Source organism: Nicotiana tabacum, chromosome 7 (genome assembly GCF_000715075.1).
Source record: "Nicotiana tabacum cultivar K326 chromosome 7, ASM71507v2, whole genome shotgun sequence".
In the NCBI taxonomy this organism is placed as follows: Eukaryota; Viridiplantae; Streptophyta; class Magnoliopsida; order Solanales; family Solanaceae; genus Nicotiana; species Nicotiana tabacum.
In genome coordinates this window covers 93,771,206-93,792,008 of record NC_134086.1, presented here as the reverse complement: position 1 = coordinate 93,792,008, position 20,803 = coordinate 93,771,206, and the positions used below count along the sequence as shown (strand labels likewise).

The following is a 20,803-nucleotide window of genomic DNA, read 5'->3' as shown; positions in this document are numbered from 1 at the left end:
AAGACCATCTATTTTTTAACAATAGAAAGGTAACGAATTGTAAATACGTGGCTAACATCTTACTAACTTGAATTTCTTGACCAATGTCAATATTAATATTATAGTTTATAAGATAACTCCACTATAAACAAAAAGAAAGAAAAAATAAAAAATCACTATAATATTAATACTATATTATGCAAATAACTATACTACTGACAAAAAATTAGAGCCCCTTATTAAAATTTGGCTTTAGGCCCATTTAGACGTCTTTGTTATAGGCTAAGATTTGTTGACACAAAGTTCCCTCTCATCCTGACTCACCAAGGAAATGAAAATTGAGACACAAAAGCCTTGCATTAAATCTATCTTTTCATTGGTACATTTTAATTCCTTTCCCTTCTAAAAGGAGAAGAAAGTCCAATTTGTAACTAAGCAACAAAGAAACTCAAAAAGCATAACAGTGCTCAACCAGTTACTAAATACCAAAAAAACGATACTACCATTTCTGCTCACATCTTAAAGCACAAAGATACCTCAATTACATTAAATGAAAAAAATTACCAGTACCCATCCCCCTCTCTCTCTCTCGCCTGATATTCAGACATTCATCAGAAGCTATAAAAAAAAATCAAAATACAAACTCTTCCTCCCCTACCCCATTTGGTAGTTCTCTATCCTTCATAGATCTCAAAGTTTCTGCTGTTGAATCACTTATACCTAACAGATACTGTAACCTGGACAACTTATCCGGTGCAGGATCACTCTTCGCATATACAATGAAAAGATCAGACAGTTCTTCTGGCACCTCCCAAGATAATGGGGTCGAAGGAACGGCCTTGTCACAAGCTAGCAAATCATTGAGAGACGAAACCTACAAAAACACAGAGAAGCGTTAAAACTGCAAAATTACGACATTATTCACGCAAAACCAATAGCATCTTCATATCAGACTCATACCAATGCTTTATGGTTTTTCTGCCTCAGAAGGGATACAGCCTGAATAAGCGAGTTTAATAACCTGCTACGAGCTAGTTCATGAACAACTTTTTTGGCCTTCTCAGCATTAATAATAAGATCTTTTGGGATATTCTCATATACCTCTACTTCGTCAAACTCTCCGGTACCAGATGAGAAGATATCATTCACTGTCTTTTTGAAAAGATTCTGACGTAAACTCTCAGATATCATGGTGTTTATATCTACTGAAGATTCTTTCAATTCTCTAATCTCCTTAATGCTCAGCCTTCCCTGACCAACAGCAGTTTCAAGGGCTGCCGCCAGTTTTGTTGTTGTGATGCTCTTTATTATATTCTGGGCATACTGAGGTGGCAAGCCAACATTCTTCTGCAATTCAGTAAGCTGTTCCATTCTGGCCTTGGTTAGCTGTCCATCAGCTAAGATCACCTCAGCTTGTTGCCTAAAAGCCTGCTCAGCTAGACTTCGGTGCACTTCAACAATTTCCTTATCAGTCAACCCAAGGATGCTACCAAGTTGACTTAACAAAACATATTCTGAATCATCCTTCTTTGTGGTGATTTGGGCCCCAAAAGGAATTCTAGTAACCTCCCCAGTTAGACAAAAGAGCAAGTATGTCTTGTAAAGATCAGTTCTGTCTCTTTCCGGAAGATCATCCTTGAGAGAAATCTCAGTCTGGATTTCCTTTCTCAAATTGTCCTTGCTGGGTTTTACTTTCCTTAGTGATTGCAAGGACTCCCACTCCCCATCCTCCTCGTCGGTTTGTTGAACCTGCTCCTTTTGAGGCTCTTCTGGTGGTGTATCAGACGATTCACCCTTGATGTCCGCAACTAGTTGAGTCACAACCAAACTATTAAAGGCTATCATCTTTTTCAGTTCTTTGGCTTGTTCAGTGCGGCTTCCAGATCCTCGGGCCTTTTGAATGTAACTGATGAAAATCTTTCTGACCTGTATTTGTGAAGCCACTGAATGTAATTAGAAAGATATTCTAATATATAGAAGAGCCTTGGAAGCAGCTGGGCGTTGTCTTGCCAGCTTGCCGACCAAGGGCTTCTTTGGTAATTTCAGGTGATTCAATTATTTTGATTGGTTTAGCTTGTGTAGGTACTGTAGTTGTATTGTTAGTTTTAGGCTATGAAGACACTTTTGCCATTGTAGGCTCCATAAATTTTCACTGCAGACCACTTGGCTCAGTTGATTGGACAAACTGAATGCATCATCGCTCTTCTATGCATTAGACTGCCACGTGTTCTAGGAAATGATGATATAGTATTTGGTAGACAAAAAATGAATAAAATACTAGTCGAGGTATATTTCTGATTGTGGAATCAAATTAAACTTTTACAAGCTGTAAACGAGAATTAGCATCCTGATACTTACTGCCTTACTAGCAATAGACATGGCAACCTCCCTGGTTAACCGTAAACCATATGCTGCCTTTCTCACAGATTTTTTGATTTCAGCATCATAACCATCTACACCAGCAGCAATTGCTTCCTTAACCACCTGCAAACAATATTTATATTGGGTGACAGGAGGGAATCAGATTAGCTCAATTTCACACCTTTTACACCATAAGAAGTTGAAAGAGATCAACCCACTTAAATACTGAAAACTAAAAACTCACAATCTAAGAAACAAAATCTCTAACAAACGTGGCTTGTTACAATGTGATTACTGTACGTAACAAGACAACGCCAAATCAACTAATTCTACACTATCTGAGAAACCAGAATGGAAGAACTTGCTAAAATTGACATAGGAAAACAAGCTGGCAGGGGACACGGAATGGGACAGTGCTCCAATCAGGAGCTTTCTATTATCTACATACTGAGAGGTGCATACTGATGCATATGTAAGCACACATATATATCGACTGAGGATGAAAAATTGAGGGGGGTGAGAAATAATTTACTACTGCCTACTTCAGTAGAATGAGTTTTATGGCATAAGATGCCACATACTACTACAGTTGACAATGGGCTTCTGCTTTCTGCAGATCATACATGGTAATAGAATAGTTGTTGTGAACAGACAAGCAAACCCTACTAGCAGGTTTCGACTCAGTACACGTAAACTCTAATCACTAACTACACTCAGCACCGCCAAAGTTTATGAAAACATCTGAATTACTAGATGAAAAAATTTAACCTTCAACCAAATCACAGATAAATGAAAGTTAAATCGTTCTTGTTCCTTTGCTTTTATTGGGGAAAGTTTGCATTTCACTCCATTCAATCATCCTAAGTTTTCTACCTGTAGCATAAGATGCGAATTTTCAAAGGAACAAGAACAAAAAGGAAAAGAGACACTTTCTACAAAAAGCTAACTATATAGACAGTTAAACTGACAACATTTGCTCCATTGCTTACTTCCTTCTGGTTCTCTACTTGAAACCCATTGATAGCACAGCTACTTCCCCTCGCAAGAAGATTTTGTAGCCACAAGAACTACCGCGCCGTAAAAACTTGCTCCTGCAGCTCAGTGCCAAATTTTTTTCCAAAATAACCATCTTGAAATATGTATTCTTTTTTTTTATAAGTAACCCATCTGGAAAAATGATTCTCTCACAAGAAAGAGTGAATGCTGAAGACAAAATGTAGAGGCAAAATTTATCCATTTGACAACCAACTCCAAATCATTCTAAATATCGAAGAAAAGGAAGATGAAAAGTAAGTAATGGGTACCTCTACTTAGTTTTCTTTAGTGCATGTTAGTTGTGGAATGGGGCTTGACGTTCTTGGTTTTTAGAATTAAACTGGTTTGATTTCCGTTTATGACCCCGACTCTTCAATTCATTTTATCTGTTTGTGTCAGGCATAGCAAGACAAAACATTTCCATAGCAACTTCTGTTTATCAACAACCACCCGGGGTTTGTTGCTAGGGGGAGTATAGGGCTTTGTATGTCGAATGATCAGTTTGCATATATTTTCGCCAGGTCTCTCATTGGTCCTCTTATTAGTTACATGTGTAACAAGCTCGGTACATATAATTTGTATACACCGGCTTGAGGGGGAATGTTAGATAGTTATGTGTAAATAGTTAAAATAGCACGGTGTAGCCAGTTTTCGGACTGGTCATTCAAAAATAGTCAGTGTTTGCCAAGTCAATGAAAAATAGCCATTATTTTGCTGCAACAGAGACCGGTCCAGCATAATATACTGGAGTTCGGTGCACCTGTGCATGAACTTCCAGCATATTATGCTGGACCGGCATACTTTGCTGGCTCCAGTATAATATACTGGAGACTGGAGCACCGGTGCTCCAAACTCCAGTATATTATGCTGGACCAATATATTATACTGGAACTCCAATATATTATGCTGGAGTATTTTTCCGGATTTTGAAGTGTTTTCGTTCAGATTTATCTTTACATGAAAAGTGGCTATATTTCGATTACTTTTGAAATTGTGGCTATTTTTGAATTTCTCCCGTGTAAATAGTCATGGTCCCATATGTAGTAGGAGTAGAATATGTCCTAGTCCTATATGTAGTAGGAGTAGAATATGTATTATATATAGGGCTCACTGTATCATTGTTAATAAAATAGATTTTCTCCTGTGCATTCTCACACATACAATACACACTACTCTTTGTTCGCATTTGACTTTCAGGGGTAAAACTGCAACTTGATCAAAGCAATTTTTAGGACTAAATATCACAATAACAACAACAACCTAGTAAAATCCCACTTGGACTAAATATCACAATGTTCTAAAAAAAAGTTAAAATAACAATAAGCTAAATGAAAAGTAACTCCACATAAAAGGTCTAATATTTCCAAATATGTAGTAGATCTATACAAGAAATGCATTTGACAGAGGGCACTTTCACATTTGAAAGTATACATGCACAAAAATTATGGGGCAGAAGGTAAGCAAGGTAGAAGCAGTCAAGCAATAGCCTTTGGTCCTTGTTAAGTGACCCATATTGGTTGAGAAATGGAGCGTTTATTTCCTTGAATGGTCTTGGGTCATTCTCACCTTATCAGCTAGCTTTTGGGTTTGAGTTAGGAGCAAGGTCCATTAGCTTCACATTCCTAACTGCTTTTTCCCAACATTTATGACAACTTATTCAATTCTCATACACCATGAAGCGCATGGGATAAGGGTATCAGGTGAATAAAATGTAACTTCCCAGATAACAGCAGAGTTTTCAAGTTATCTCCTCAATTAAAAGCAAGCACAAAATAGGTCTCTGTAATGACATTATAAGCAGTATGGGAAGTTTTGTATTTTACCACCATCTAGACCAAAGGTATCTATGGCAACTGAAGGGGGGTTGGCTGTGATTTCCTAAAGGCAATTGCTCAAAACATCAAACTACACTTGGCTAATTTAACATAAGAGAAACGACAGGGTACACAAATTCTTATATAATCCACAGCAAAATTTGCCTCATGCCATTACAGCCCAATCAGCTGCATAGCATAAAAATGAACTAATTGACGCCGCATAAATAGAGAAGAGACTGGTGGTTACCTTTTCAAATAAACTGCCACAGATATCTGCATGAGCCGCCTCAACTGTTTGCTTGGGAACGCAAAGCATGACCTGCAGGCGTTCCAATGCCTTCATGTCCTCATCACTAAGTTCTCCATCAGCGACAAGCTGCTGAAGCTTTTGCCTATAGATTTCTGAAAATGAAAAGTAAAGACAAGCTTTTCCAGTGACAGAATACAACAGTTCAAATTATCTTTTCATAATGTTTAAGGTTTCAGATGAATGCGTCAGGCACATAGTAAAGTTCATGTTGCATATTTCAGGAAAAAAACTTAGTTCATAAGACGACACATAGCATTACCTAGGTGGCTCAAAACATTGTCAGCGTAATAATACCTTGACTAAACTGGAGCACAGAATCCAAGATACTATAGATAGGTGGTCAACGTTGTACACAAACCAATAGGACAAACATCGAAAATTCCCTAATCCCTCCATAGGTCTACTTGTTTGGTTGATGCGCCCTTAAGCATTCTCTAATCTTATAGCCTCATTCTCAACATTTTGCATCCTCACTTGCAACACTCCAAAACGGAAAACACAACAGAATCAGGATATTCAATTATAAAATGAAATTACTAATGGCCGGTAAGCAAACTCGTGACACTACAAACACCTCTCCTATTCTAGTCAACTGACATGCTATGCACTATGCAGAAATGGGGACAACTAAAGTTTCAAGGACTGCTTCAGGAGGAGGTTTTATTACCGAATCAGAAAAAGAAAGTCGACACTCTTGTACTGAATGGACAGCTCAGTTATATCTTTGCATCATAGATGAATCAACTGAAACTCAAACCAATAGCCTCAACAAGTTCTTCTTAGCACTCCTCGATGTGATTAAAAACTTGACTACTAACAAGAGGCTTCCCTCTCCAGAAAGATTGAAAATGAAAATGTCACTCAATATCCATTAGAAGATAAAGTTACAGTAAAGTCATGAGTTACCTTCATGAATCTGAAGAGCCTTTTGCGGATCAAAACTTAATTCTTCACACAGCATTTGAAGATAGGCTGCTTTGCTCTCAGCAGCTTCTAAATCACCACTGGTAACAGCTTGAGCAAGTCGTTTACGGTATACTTTTGAAGTGACATCCAATGTGATTGTCTCTGCTTCTCGTCTCCCCAAACCAAATATATTTCTCAATTGGTTCAAAGCAGCAAGCTACAAGAAGAAATAACATTGAACGGTTAAAAGGCATACAACTAAATGACAAACAGAAGAAAATCAAATGGCCTAGAGACGATGCACGGGAACTCCTACTCGTTAGGGTGCAGAACCAACTGAACACATTACTTAAACAATGATCCAATATACTCCAATATTACAAGCACATCGGTCTAGAAACTGATTGGTCCCACAACCATCTCATCAATGAGAAATCTGTTTCCTGAATCAAGCTAAGAGTAATCCTTATGTGATAATGACGAGGAACTTAGGCTGATTAGCATGCAGCTATCAAAAGAGCCAAAGAGGATCATAGACTGATTTGCGTGCAACTTAAAAGAGCCAAAGAACATTGACTGCTTTGCATGCAATTATTTTTGACTGATTTGCACGCAATGATTAAACAAACTCTATTATTACATCATTAGATATTGTAGTGATATCAGCCTACACCCACAAAGCAAGATTCAACAAGGTTGAATTACTCCAAATTTATTATCTACTCTATTTTATAACCTTATCTACGTTTTTATAACCTTATGTTTTCATAGAAAGGTACTCCAAATATATCATCAATATATTTGTGGCAGAAACATATTTACCAAGAATGAAATTCAAAAACCAATACATGTACTTTTTCATAGTTCTAATGTTCTAAAAAATGAATGTTCTCAAGGAAAAAAAAAAGATAAAAGAGGGTAAGAAAAGGATCAATGTAGATATAAACAAAAGAAAGGACTCAACATACTACAGCCTTTTTTTAAATAACCATGGTGGCTGGGCCAGCTTGCACACACCTCGACTAATTCCACGAGATACTTGCTACTTCCCACCAGCAACAAGCAAGCCTTGGACAGATAGGAAGAAATCACCTAGTTTTTTTTGCCACCTGAGACCTCATGATTCTTAACCCACTTCATTGACCACTTGGCTACACCCTTAGGTGCACCCAACATACTACAGCTTTTTGTGCTATATTTTTCTCATTGGACATGTTTTTAGGGACATGGAGCATATGCAATACATGTGATGCTGACAACCAAGAGCTCCCTTCTATAATATGCTCTACCAAATATGTTAATACACGTGTATATCACTCTCATCTGGGAAAATATGAGATCCTCTGGAGAAAAGCAATTGAAGCCAACAAGCCTATTTGTGCAAGTGTGCAACTTAGCATAATTAGGACAAGAGCCGCTATCAAACTAGTCTTTCTTGCTTTCATCCTCATCAGACAACTCGGACCACATTTAGATTAGTGCATGTCACCTTTGCACAAAGGTCGTGCTAATCCTCTTGATTGAACAACCACATCATCCATTTTTTGGTTCTAGTTCCATTAACTTATCATAAGTTTAGTAGAACAAAGAGGCAGGAGGACAAGCAAGAGATATGGGACAAAGGAGTAAAAATGGAGGGATATTCTGTCTTCCCATGTCAGCATTTTCAACCACAAGGAAGCTAGAAAAGAGAAAAGAATATGTGTCTGCTCCAGTGTCGTCATACCAAACGCAAGGGGGTGCATAAGCTATCTTCCATAGGAAAGCAAATCAACAAGTATTAATTTTTAAACCTGTACCAGAAGTTTAATATAGTGAAGCTGGATAAAAAGAAATGTGTGTTCTCCTTTAACTTCTTGTCCATTCATACCCAAAAACAGAAGCAGGTGGATAAACCATCTTTCATAGGAAAAGTATATCAATGAATAACCCTCCCCTTTAATCTTTTCAAGCCCCTCCCAAGAAGCAAATATATGTTAAACATAACTTAATCCGACATATGCAAGGAGAAAAGAAGAGAGAATCTCAAACTTTCCTGCCAAAATGGCAGGAAAGTAGAAAAGGAAAATTCCAAAAACCCTATAAAGAAAGAAGGAGAGAAAAATTTAATCACCATACCTTGTCTTCTTCCATCCGACCACTTGACAAAGAATCTGTAATATATGCTCTGTAGAGAAGTTTTAGGTCATCCATCTTTCTATCACCATCATACTCCCCTCCTGAAGGAACAGGAAGGAAAAGAATAAGGAAAAAGGGAAGTTAACTCCAGGTACCAAACTGACACACAAACAACAAACAGCTGAAAGAAAAAAGCTTCGTGAAAGGATTTCACTTAGACTTGAGAGAGACCAGTGACTTTTAAAACAAGTTCTATAAGAGTCAGCCAAAGATCACCAACAAACATACCTACTAAGGAAACTGGCCCAATGCCCGGAGCAAAGCGACTAGCATCACGATGGTTCTTCAGTGAAATTAGCAAATTATTAAATGACAATATCTTATCAAGCTCCTCGATCACACGTGTCGCTCCCCTGCTGAACAACCCAATCGATTTATTAAACAAATGATACAAGCAAAGAATATGGAAGATTATGTCGTGCTAGAAATTGCACGAGTTATCCCATTTGTATTACACAGAATTGCCTAGTAAAAGATTTATCCGGTGAAATTCAAGTCGCGGATATGCCTCAAAGTTCCCTTTTTAAGAGGTTAAACACACTTAAGACCTTACGTTGCTCTTGTTCTTGATTTCAAACTGCCAAGAGCAAGTGATATGCATTCCTCAACAAGCTTTCTTGCATGCTCTTTAAACATCTCTTCTGCAAGCTGCAAACACATAAACAGTCATGGGCATATTAATGATGACCAAATACATGGATATAGTAAAATCGATCATGAATATCATGCAACAAATTCAAAACAGTCTTATCTTTTTTTTCAAGGAGCAAAGTACGTTTTACAATGATGTATTTAAGTAGAAATGTGATTATTTTTTTGGCACTACCTCATCCGACAGCCGATATGCAAGCTGTGCTTCTCTCAAACTGACCAGCTGGTTCACATCAATATCTGGAGAAACAAGTGAAGTAGTTAAATAAACCATGCAAAGCTTCTGAAGTAAAGTGGAGTAATTAAATCATGAAAAAACAACTGAAAGAACTTCATCCCAACGCACCATAACTTAGAATTGCAAGGTCCGTTAGCTACTAGGAGTTGAATTTGTGTAATTAATGAAAGAATTAGCATTTGCAATATAAGGCTGGTAAAAGCCATAGAAAGACCGATACTGCCCTAGAGAATAAAGATACATCCAGACTCAAGAGCTATTGCCAGAACGCCCTCAAAACCCATAAACCAATATGATATATCACTAGACATAGAGAAATTTGAAATGAGAGAAAGACTTCCAGAGAAAAGAATCTCTTCTCGGTGCACGAGTGGAACCCACCAAACCCATGCAGCACAAGGAGCCTCATGTAACAATTCATCTTATTCAGGATTAAGCGCCATATATCACAAAAGAGACAAACTTACGCACATAAGCTGATTTGCTAAAATTACCACAATAGAGAGAAAATTTTAAGAATAGAAAAAGGAAATCCCAAGCAAAAAAGCAAGTAGTTTGAATGTTTTTGGAAAAGCATTACTTTCATTCAGCGATACAAAAGAAAGCATGTGAAGAGATTTGCTCTGAATGGCTCATACATTAGAGAAAAGCAAAAAGTGCCTTCTAAGGCATCAGTATTTACCTCGGCCAACAGACTTAAGCTTGGAGGCATATAATCGCTGTGCATTGTCCCTGACAGCAACCTCAACCTAATGAACAAAAATGTAAAAAACAGGTGAAATGAAGTAGAGAGTCAGATAACTTTTCCTCTTTTTTTTTAGGAAATGGTAAAATAGTACGGAGCCAGATAACTTGGAGATAACTTGGAGCCCGTTAGGACATAAGAACTTTTTCACTATTCTTTCGAAAAATTTTCACTTTTTTTCGAAATCAATGGTTGGCCATAAAATTTCCAATTTTTCACTTGAAGATGAATTTTGTAATTTTTCGAAAATTTGAAAAACTCCAAAAAACTGTTTTTCAAAATTTTCACTCTGATCACTCACAAAAATTAAAAAACAACCCAAATTTATATTCATGTCCAAACACAACTCTAATTTTCAAATACTATTTTCACTTGAAATTTTTTTTCACTTTTTTTGAAATTTTACAATTCTTATGTCCAAACGCTCACTTAGGAATCTAATACATAAATGAAGGGGATACAGAAAAGGAGGAATGACAGCAACTTCAATCAGAAGACAGAAATGTTAAAGCCACAAGCAGGGCATGGCACTGCACAATCGAACAATTCCAGAAAGAAGGAGGAGCGAGAAGGGGCCAACGGAGATGCATCGAATTATCCACTACCTGGGAATCAGTAACCTTGAAAACACGTTTCCAAGGTAAAAGGAATGCAGATGCTTCTCCAAATACGAGAGTTGAGACGTATATCAACTTCTGAAATGCCTGCACGGGAGAAGTCAGAAATGGTCAAGTTCCATTTATTGTTCTTTGATAACTAAAGGCAGTACAGTAGCCATAAAGTGGAAATTAAAGCTAAAGAGATGACCCACCCGACGCTGTTCTATATCTCCATCACGATCTCCCGTTTCAAGTCGTTGCCTGAATATTCGCCTGCCAATCTGAGAAACCAACATGCATAAGTTTCTTAACACTTGACGAATTATTTATTAAAGCAAACGTAGCTCATCAACATAACATTCTACCTTTGCAAACCCACCACAGCTAGGAGTATTGTAATGCTGAGGTACAGAATCAAATAAATACTTCAAGTTACCTCCATATGCATATCTGCTGCATCTGGATCATCAATTCCCAAAGCATTTTTAAATTTGATTATGGTATCAACTTCATCGCCTCTAAGTTCTTCAGTCCCAGTAGGAAAGACAGCAGATACATATCTGAACACAAATCAAATTTGATGCATAAGAAGGCGCAGATAAGCTAAAAATGTTTAAACTGATAAGTTATATGGGCCATGTCACTGGTAAATAAAAAGGACATATAAATTCAAAATAATCATTTGAAGTGAATAAGCAAAAATCTCTGCTTGATTCCTTTTACGTATCTGAAACAAGTATCACGCCATGTTAGTTATAGCATTCAAATGTAATTGGGTCAATATGCCAAGACAAGGATAGCAATTTTGATACTTTCTGGGTCATAAGGAACTGAAATTGTATAGAAAAGCATGTGCAAGAAGTTGTAACAGCAGAAAGGTGACAAATACTTTCTTTTTCTTTTAATCTGCAAAAGTTGACACAACCTTAAAACTTTTCAGGGATCTTAATCAAGGAAAAAACATCTCAGAAAGGAAACAAAATCAATATGTTTGGACGTAGCAAGCAACCAATTAACTACAAAACCCATTCTTTGCCCTACAAAGTGCTTAATAGGGTCAAACTCTGCTACTTTTATTCACAAACAAGCAACTCATATAAAGAAAATTTGTCATACGACAGTTGGGGGAAAAAAGAAACAAAGAGCACAAAAGAAACCGAAAACGAAAAAGGAGAGAGATGTGATAATACATTGAAGAGGTTTTACTCGATTTATTTTTTTCAGAAATATATAAAGCGTTCATGTCAGCCAGGGTGTTCGTAACAAGTTAGTACTTCAGTGCAGACAATTTATCACTCACCGGCAATATATATCACGTAGCTCCGCATTGAATGCCTCATTCTGTTTGCTGACACCATACCTAAACAATAAAAAGAAGTAAAGGGGTAAAGAAATGAGGTGACAAACGTCAATAAACGAAACTAGAAAAGTTAGAGAACTCTGATAAAATTTAGTGTGTGAAAGCTCATAAAGTAGCCAACATGGAATTTGATAAATAAGTTCTAGAAGAAAAAGCTAAAATATATATGTGGTAGTAGCATGTTTGGGAAACAAAATAGTCTGTAATCCAGCCACAGCACCGGTCAATTGTCTGAAATAACTAATTGTTACTAAAAGGTCATTAAGCCAGAAATAAAATGATAATTAGGCTACTTAACTGATCACAAAGATAATCAATCAAATCAAAGCAAATGGTCCAAGCATCCGCATTAGAGTTTTTTTCTTTTTTCCTGAGAATTACACTATTCAAGCAACCCACTACGGGAAAAAATTACGCACACCCAGTGTTTGCACCAACTCATGTTAATTTAACTTTAAGTGGGGCATTGGTCACAAATCCAAGAAATAGCACATATTAATTAATTTGGTTGGTGCAAGCATTAGTTGCGGGTAAATAGACTGGCAAATAAATAAATAAATAAATCAAATGAGTATAGTGGACAAACTTATTAGCAATTGCATCAATATCTTCCTTGTTCAAGGCAGCAGGGTCCTCAAAATCAGCCACATAGTTATGCAAGTTAATAGCCGCGACTTCAGGAACACAGGAATTCAATGCATAAGCGGCGCCGGCACCAGCAGCACCAAGAGCAATAGCACCACCCACCCCAGCATTGCGGGACCCACCAAAACGAACACCAAGCCCGTACCCAGCAGCCGCAGCGCCAGCAAATACTAAAGCCGAGCTGGCTATTCTGATGGGCGGTGACATGGCATCCACGAGGGATTGAATAGGAGAAAGCTCTTTCTTACCTCCAAAGACATCTGGCTTGACCGAAATAGACGACGAAGGGGGTTTGTCAGGGACAGAAGAAGCAGATGAACGGACAGTAGATAAACTGTAATTGTAGCGAAAATGGTGGCGTTTCTGGGAGATTTTACGGGTAAAACGGAGAGGAGTAGGGTTGAGAAAAGGAGATAAGAAAGTAGTTGTGGTGGGGTTTACAGAAGGTTGGTTGGTAGTGAGGAGAAGTGAGGGGTTCATATTGTGGAGCTCCTATCTCGTCTTCTCTCTTTGTTGGAGAATTTTTTTGAGAGAGAAGAGAGGAGAAGATGATGTGAAGAGGGGTGAGTTATAGGGTTTAACGGAGTCGGAAGAGAACAGTGAGTTGGTTTGGAAGAAAAAGGATAGGCGCTTAAGGAGTCAGGCGTCCCTTCCGTAAAGCTAAAACAAGAAGATTTATAGCTATCATTTACTAAATTACTTAGTATAGCTATATTTTAACTTGTTATAGAGTGTATTCCATCTAATTAAGTTAGTGTATTTATGAATATAATAGGAAAAATCGGTAGAAAAAAAGAAATTACAACTAACGTATAGACTGTATTCATATGTATTCGCGAGTTGTATTCATGAATACAGTAACGGAATTTGCGGAAAAAAAAAAGTCTTCAGCTGTTTAAAAACGGTAAGTGAATCAATTAACGCGATAGAATCCTAATATAACTCAACAAACTCAATTATAACATACAAATTTGTATTTCCAGTGATAAAAAAGATTTATAACTATATTCATATATATTCGCGAGCTGTATTCGTGAATACAATAATGAAATTTACGGAAAAAAAGGTCTTCAACTATTTTAAAATGGTAAGTGAATCAGTTAACGCGATAGAATCCTAATATAACTCAACAAACTCAATTATAACACACAAAATTTGTATTTCTAATTATAGAAAAGATTCTTAATCGAAAAATACCCCCAAAACAGAGCAATCTTCAGAGATTCAATCCATCATTTCTTTTTTTAGTGGTATTTTTACTAAAATATTTTTAGTGGTATCTTTACAAATAGATTTATATATTGAAATTATATAATTACATTGAATACATGAAGTATAGCAGGTCATCTATATTGCAAAAACATATTAATACATACTGCAGATACATTTGAATACATATATACATCTGAATACATAAATTATATTAATTAAAAAATATATGAATACATTCTACAATACATTGAATACATATTGCTGAATATATACTGCTGGACAAAACAGTGAAACAAAGTAAAGCTTTGAAATTATATAATTATATTGAATACAGTTAAATACAATGAATATATTGAAAAAGTAGAAAAAACTAAAGACAGTGAATACAATGAAATACATAGAATACAACGAGATACATTGAAATACAATGAAAAAAAAGATAACAGACTTTTCAAGTTCCTCAACTCCAAACTCCGTCCACAATCCACCGATATCCAGGCACCGTCATGTGAGACGGCGCCCCGGTACCGGCGCCGAGGTTTATGGTTTTTCTTGTACAACACTCTATTCTCTACCAAAAACCTTGCAATCCTCCCTCTACTCCCATTCTTCGTACCAAAAACCCTAAAACTCTCTGTAAAAAGTGGGTAGCAATCAAGCAGTACTATCACTTCTGAGAAACCTAGCAGAAGCCGCATTTGGAATCAGCGTCGGCGCAACGGCTCTCAGCTCCTCCCTGTACACCATCGATGGCGGCCTCGTACTCTTCGACCGGTTCCGAGGAATTATCGACGAAACCGTCGGTGAAGGAACTCATTTTTTGATCCCATGGCTTCTCTCACGACCCAAATCCCATCGTAGGTTGTGATGGCGCCCGACACCATTGTCAGGAAAGCCAACTCTAATTCAACTAATGAGTTCTCATTATTTTACCCAAACAACCCCAACATACTTAACAGTTAAGCTTTTAATAAATCGATAAATAACAAGATCATAATAATATAAATAAATTCCAAAATAATGGTCTACAAGTGTGTGCCAAGAACTAGTGTCACAAATATTAGGGCAACTAGTAGAATGTACAAAAATAATATCATCCTACTGCCTGAAATAGAATAAAAAGTACATAACAATAACAAAAGAGGAGAACTCTGGTATGCTACTGAACGGCTTAAAATGGGCAGCTCACCGTGAAATCTCGATCAGGAATCAGGAATGTGCGCCGGACGGGCAACTAGATGCACCTGCCTAAGATCCTGTACAGTTAAGTACAAAGCATAGTATGAGTACATAAACAACATGTACCCATCAAGTATCCATTTTAACCTCGAAGAAATAGTGACGAGGGGTCGACTTGATACTTATTAAGGTCAATATCAATAATATATAAGGTTTACGCTAAGTATGGATAGCATGAATATAATGACAGTCTCAGAATAAGGAGAAACAATATATATCAATTTTAGTCATGTCATATAGTAATTTACATTTCAAAGCATTTAAATAGAGTAAATCATAGATGAATTCCACATAAATAACATGCGCACATTATGCCGAGGTCGTAAGGCCCGGTCCAACATAATAATAATTGTTCACTGCTAAAGGGTCGAATGGCGCGAACCATAGATGCATCTATTTCTACCGAGGCGATCGGCCCAATCTACAAATAGAAATTATTATCAAGTAAGCACACATTGCTCATTTATAATCAAATAAATTCATACAAGCTCTCAAGTAAGTGCGTACATTCATTTATTTACAATTCCTAGCATGTCCTAAATGATCTCATAGCAAGCAAAAACGTAAATATTTGCAGGTATGACATGATATGGGCCCTAAGCTACCCGGACAATTAGCATAATAGTAGTTATGCACAGACTCGCGTAGCGTAGCCCCTCACAAATAGTCACATACAATTATTTAATTCGCATAGGGGTTATTTCCCTCTTACGAGGTTAGAAAGGAGACTCACCTTGGTCCAAAGCTTACTCCCAATTTCAAAAACGCGCTCAAACCCTCAATTCGGAGCCGAACGATCCAAAACTATTCAAACGGGGTAAGAACTAGTCAATACAAGCTCAAGAGTTCATATTCTAACTATTAAAGTAATTTTTCAACCCTAAATACAAGTTTCCTAAAATCCATCCTCTGGCCCACATGCCCGGATTCCGAAAATTACTGAGGGAAGTTGTTACCCATAACGTAAGGATAAAAAATATATGATTTTTACTTCATTCCATAATAAATTTCGTGGTAAAATCTTGTTTTTATCAAAACCTTAGGTTTTACTCAAATCCCATGATTTTTACCGATCTTTACATGTTAATCTACCCAAAATCCAAGTATTTAACTTACATATAGTAGGAATTACTTACCTCTAAGAGCTTGGTGAAAATCCTCTCTCAAGAACTCCAAAATCGCCCAACTTTTGAGTGGAAATGAGCCAAAAATGACTAACACCCGCAATAAATGAAGGCCACTGCCTTCTGTGAATTCTGCATCTGTGGTCCTGGGCCGCACCTGCGCCCACCGCATCTGCAAAAAAGAAGTCACTTCTATGGAAATTCCACTAGCCGGCTGGGCCGCTTATGCGGAAGGTAGGCCATTTCTGCGGCTCCTAGGTTGGCCACCCTTGGCCGCATCTGCGATGGATCGACCGTTTCTGCGGTCTCGCACCTGCGGTTGGCCAACCACAGGTGCAGTTATGGCAATAACCTAGAGCTTCTTCTCCTTCCAAAATTTCCTAACTCAACTCGAGCCTCATCCGATCGACGCTCGGGGCCCCTAGGGCCCCGTCGGAACATACCGACAAGTTTGAAATCATAAAATGGACTCGCTCAAGCACTCAGAACGCCCGAAACAACGCTAAATCTAAGAATCACCCCTCTAAGACCAATTGAATCGAACTTATGAACTTCAAGTTCTTCATTTCACATCCAATGCAACGAACCACACTTATACTACTCGGATTGGCACCAAACTTGCGTACAAGTCTTAAATGACAATACAAAACTATTTTCGGACTTGGAATTCTGTTCGAACCTCGATAACACAAAACCTGCTCCAGACCAAATATTTAAGAACTTCAAAATCCTTAAGGAATCAAATTTTACTATTAGGCGCCAAAACGTTCCTGTGTCATCTAGAACCCGATCTGGATATACGCCCAAGTTCGAAATCATCATACGGACCTGTTGGAACCTTTAAATCCAGATTCCGAGGTCGTTTACTCAAAACATTGACCGAAGTCAAACTTGGCCTTTTAAGCCAACCTTAGGGAACTAAGTGTTTCGATTTCAACCCAAACTCTTCCAAATCCTAAACTAATCATCCCCGCAAGTCACAAATCAGTAAGAGCAAGTATGGGAAGTCTTATATAGGGGAACAAGGTTCTAGAAAGTAAAACGACCAGTCGAATCGTTACATTCTCTACCTCTTAAACAAACGTTCGTCCTCGAACGAGTTTTGATTCATACCTGAAGTGACAAATAAGCGTGGATATCTGCTCCACATGTCCTCCTCGGACTCCTAGGTCGCCTCCTCGATTGGTTGGCCCCTCCACTGGACCTTTACCGCAGAAATCCTCTTGGATCTCAACTGGCGATCATGTCTATCAACAATAGCAACTGGCTCCTCCTCATAACCCAAACTCTCATCTAGTTGAATAGTACTGAAGTCTAACACATGGGACGAGTCGGTGTGATACCTCCGAAGCATAGACACATGAAAAACTGGATGAACTCCCGATAAGCTAGGAGGTAAATCAAGCTCATAAGTAACCTCCCCAACTTGCCTCAACACCTCAAATGGGCCTATAAACCTGGGGCTCAACTTGACCTTCTTCTCGAATCTCATAATGCCCTTAATCGGTGAGACTTTCAAGAGAACTTTCTCGCCGACCATGAATGATACATCCTGCGCCTTCTGATATGCATAACTCTTCTGTCTGGACTGCGCTGTACGAAGTCTCTCCTGCATCAACTTTACCTTCTCCAAGGCATCTTTCACCAAATCTGTACCATACAACTTAGCCTCACCGGGCTCAAACCACTTGATAGGAGAACGACATCATCGACCGTATAAAGCCTCAAATGGAGCCATCTCGATGCTGGACTTATAACTGTTGTTGTAAGCAAACTCGGCCAAAGGCAAGAACAGATCCCATTGCCCTCCAAAGTCAATCACACATGCTTTGAGCATGTCCTATAGAATCTGAATTGTCTGCTCGGACTGCCCGTCGGTATGTGGGTGAAATGTTGTGCTGAGCTTTACGTGGGTCCCCAACTTACTCTTTACAGCTCTCCAAAAATGGGAAGTGAACTGAGGGCCTCTAGCTGATATGATAGAAACAAGCACACCGTGCAACCGAACTATCTCCCGAATGTAGATATGAGCCAACGTCTCTGAAGTATAAGTAGTCACCACCGAAATGAAGTGCGCCGACTTGGTCAACTTGTCGACAATGACCCAAACTGCATCAAACTTCCACAATGTCTGCGACAACCCAACTACGAAGTCTATAGTAATGCGCTCTCACTTCCATTCAGGTATAGGTATTTGCTGAAGTAGGCCACCTGGCCTCTAGTGCTCATACTTAACCTGTTGGCAATTCAAACACCTAGCCACATACTCAACTATGTCTTTCTTCATCCGCGGCCACCAATAATGCTACCTCAGGTTACATCTTCATAGCACCTGGATGAATGGAATACCGTGAACTGTGTGCCTCTTATAGAATCATCTTCCTAAAGCGACCCTGGAGTCGCAGAACACCATCCTCGCTAATAGAAACCTCCTTGGCACCACCCTATAACACCGTCTCTCTGAGAACTACCAAATGCGGATCATCGAACTTCTGAGCCTTGATCTTCCCCAATAATGAAGACTGAGCAACAACACACGCAAGGACTCGGCTGGGCTCTGAAATGTCCAATCTCAAAAGTCTGTTAGCCAAGGAATAAAAGTCCAAAGCTAGTGGCCTCTCCTTCGCTGAAATGAATGCCAAGCTACCCATACTCTCTGCCTTCCTACTCAAGGCATTCGCGACCACATTTGCCTTGCCCGAATGATAAAGAAAGTGATGTCATAATTCTTTAGTAACTCAAGCCATCTACGATGCCTCAAATTGAGATCCCTCTGCTTAAACAAATGTTGTAAGCTGCGATGATTTGTACAAACCTCACATGACACCCCATATAGATAATACGTCTATATCTTAAGAGCATGAACAATCGTTGCTAACTCTAGATCGTGCACATGGTAATTCTTCTCATGAATCTTCAACTAACGTAAAACATATGCAATAACTCACCCTTCCTGCATCAATACACATCCCAAGCCAACACGTGAAGTGTTGCAATATACCGTATACATCCTTGAACCGAAAGGCAACACTAGAACTGGTGTTGTAGTCAAAGCTGTCTTGAGCTTCTGAAAGCTCGCCTCACAATCATCGAACCAATGGAAAGGAGCATCCTTATGGGCCAATCTAGTCAGAGGTGATGCAATGGATGAAAAGCCTTGTGCAAATTGGCGGTAATTACATGCTAACCTCAAGAAACTCCTAATCTCAATCACTGAAGTAGGACGTGGTCAACTCTAAATTGCCTTTATCTTCTTGGGATCCACCTTAATACCCTCTCCTGATACAATATGCCCCAAGAATGCTACTGACTCTAGCCAAAATTCACACTTGGAGAACTTAGCATATAGCTTCTACTCTCGCAAGGTCTGAAGCACTACTCTCAAATGCTACTCATGCTCCCCCAGTGTTACACCCCATATTTTTGTACGTGAAAGTACGCCATAAATAAATTAATGAGAGCCCGGAAGTGAGATGTCACGTTCCGCAACACTACATTACGACGATGTTGCACCCTCTTATATTGTACATTGAATTTGTCGTAAGGTAATTGGCATCAGTCCAAGGAAACGATTATTTGGAAATTATAAGGATTTTGCCATTTCAAACAAGCAATAGGTAAATTCATGAAGGTGAGAGGGGAAGCAAGTCAAATAAAATGAATTTTCGTCCAAGTTTGACATGTTGGGATAAAATACGGCCCGAGCTAAAATACTCGGTATTTATAGACTAGTACAATACGAGGTACCACATGACCATAATAGTAAGGTGTATAACGTATGTGAAAAGTGAATAGTATTTTAAGTAAGTAGGAATAATTATCAATTTTGTGCGTAATTGATTAACTACCAGGTTAATGAGACATTACCTAATTAATTGGGGATATATTTGGATAAGATTAACCCCTCCCAAAAATGTGTCAGCAAGCCAAGAATTAAAAAAATGACTCTTAGATTTTTGGGTTAGGTGGCACCTAATTAATAACTAAGAGATACTTCATTCTCACCTTTTTAAATAAAGTCTTGTAAAAGCATTTTGGATACTACAGTTTCTATAACCAGAACATTAGCACTTCTTACCATTCTAATTCCTACATAAACCAAACAACTCCAGTTACAATTCAAGAACCATTTCGTCCAAATCAATAACAAGTGGATATACATCAAGTTTTTTGAACAAAGCTTTCAACCAAAATTCTTGCAACCAAACAATTCTAACGAGAATTGTTAGAACCGTAGCAACGTAAAAATTTTCGGTTCTAAAGGAGTACGGTGCAATCTTTTCAAAAAATATTATACGGATTTTTCCTTACTCCATGTATGTTAAGGCTAATCCCTTCTTTCATTTTGGCATGATCCCATATAAATAAATCACGCATGAATTTGATTTTTGAGCTTATCCTATT

The 20,803-nt window shown here is 38.2% G+C and overlaps 1 protein-coding gene across 2 annotated transcripts; it reads right to left on the bottom strand.

The window, feature by feature from the left end:
- Positions 1-317: 317 nt before the first annotated feature.
- LOC107766127 (protein TIC110, chloroplastic) lies at positions 318-13,475 on the bottom strand. 2 transcript variants are annotated; one of them, XM_016584869.2, is made up of 15 exons: positions 12,766-13,475; positions 12,120-12,179; positions 11,256-11,379; positions 11,032-11,100; positions 10,826-10,924; positions 10,158-10,224; positions 9,413-9,477; positions 9,140-9,234; positions 8,815-8,942; positions 8,527-8,627; positions 6,409-6,625; positions 5,440-5,594; positions 2,338-2,463; positions 940-1,905; positions 318-853 (listed from the first exon to the last, which is right to left on the bottom strand). In XM_016584869.2, the coding sequence occupies exons 1-15, from the start codon at positions 13,302-13,304 to the stop codon at positions 611-613; spliced, it is 3,054 nt and encodes a 1,017-aa protein (XP_016440355.1). In that variant the 5' UTR covers positions 13,305-13,475; the 3' UTR covers positions 318-610. The 2 variants fall into 2 exon arrangements, with proteins under 2 accessions (XP_016440355.1, XP_016440363.1); XM_016584877.2 differs by having other exon boundaries at positions 8,815-8,939; positions 12,766-13,474.
- Positions 13,476-20,803: the final 7,328 nt, after the last annotated feature.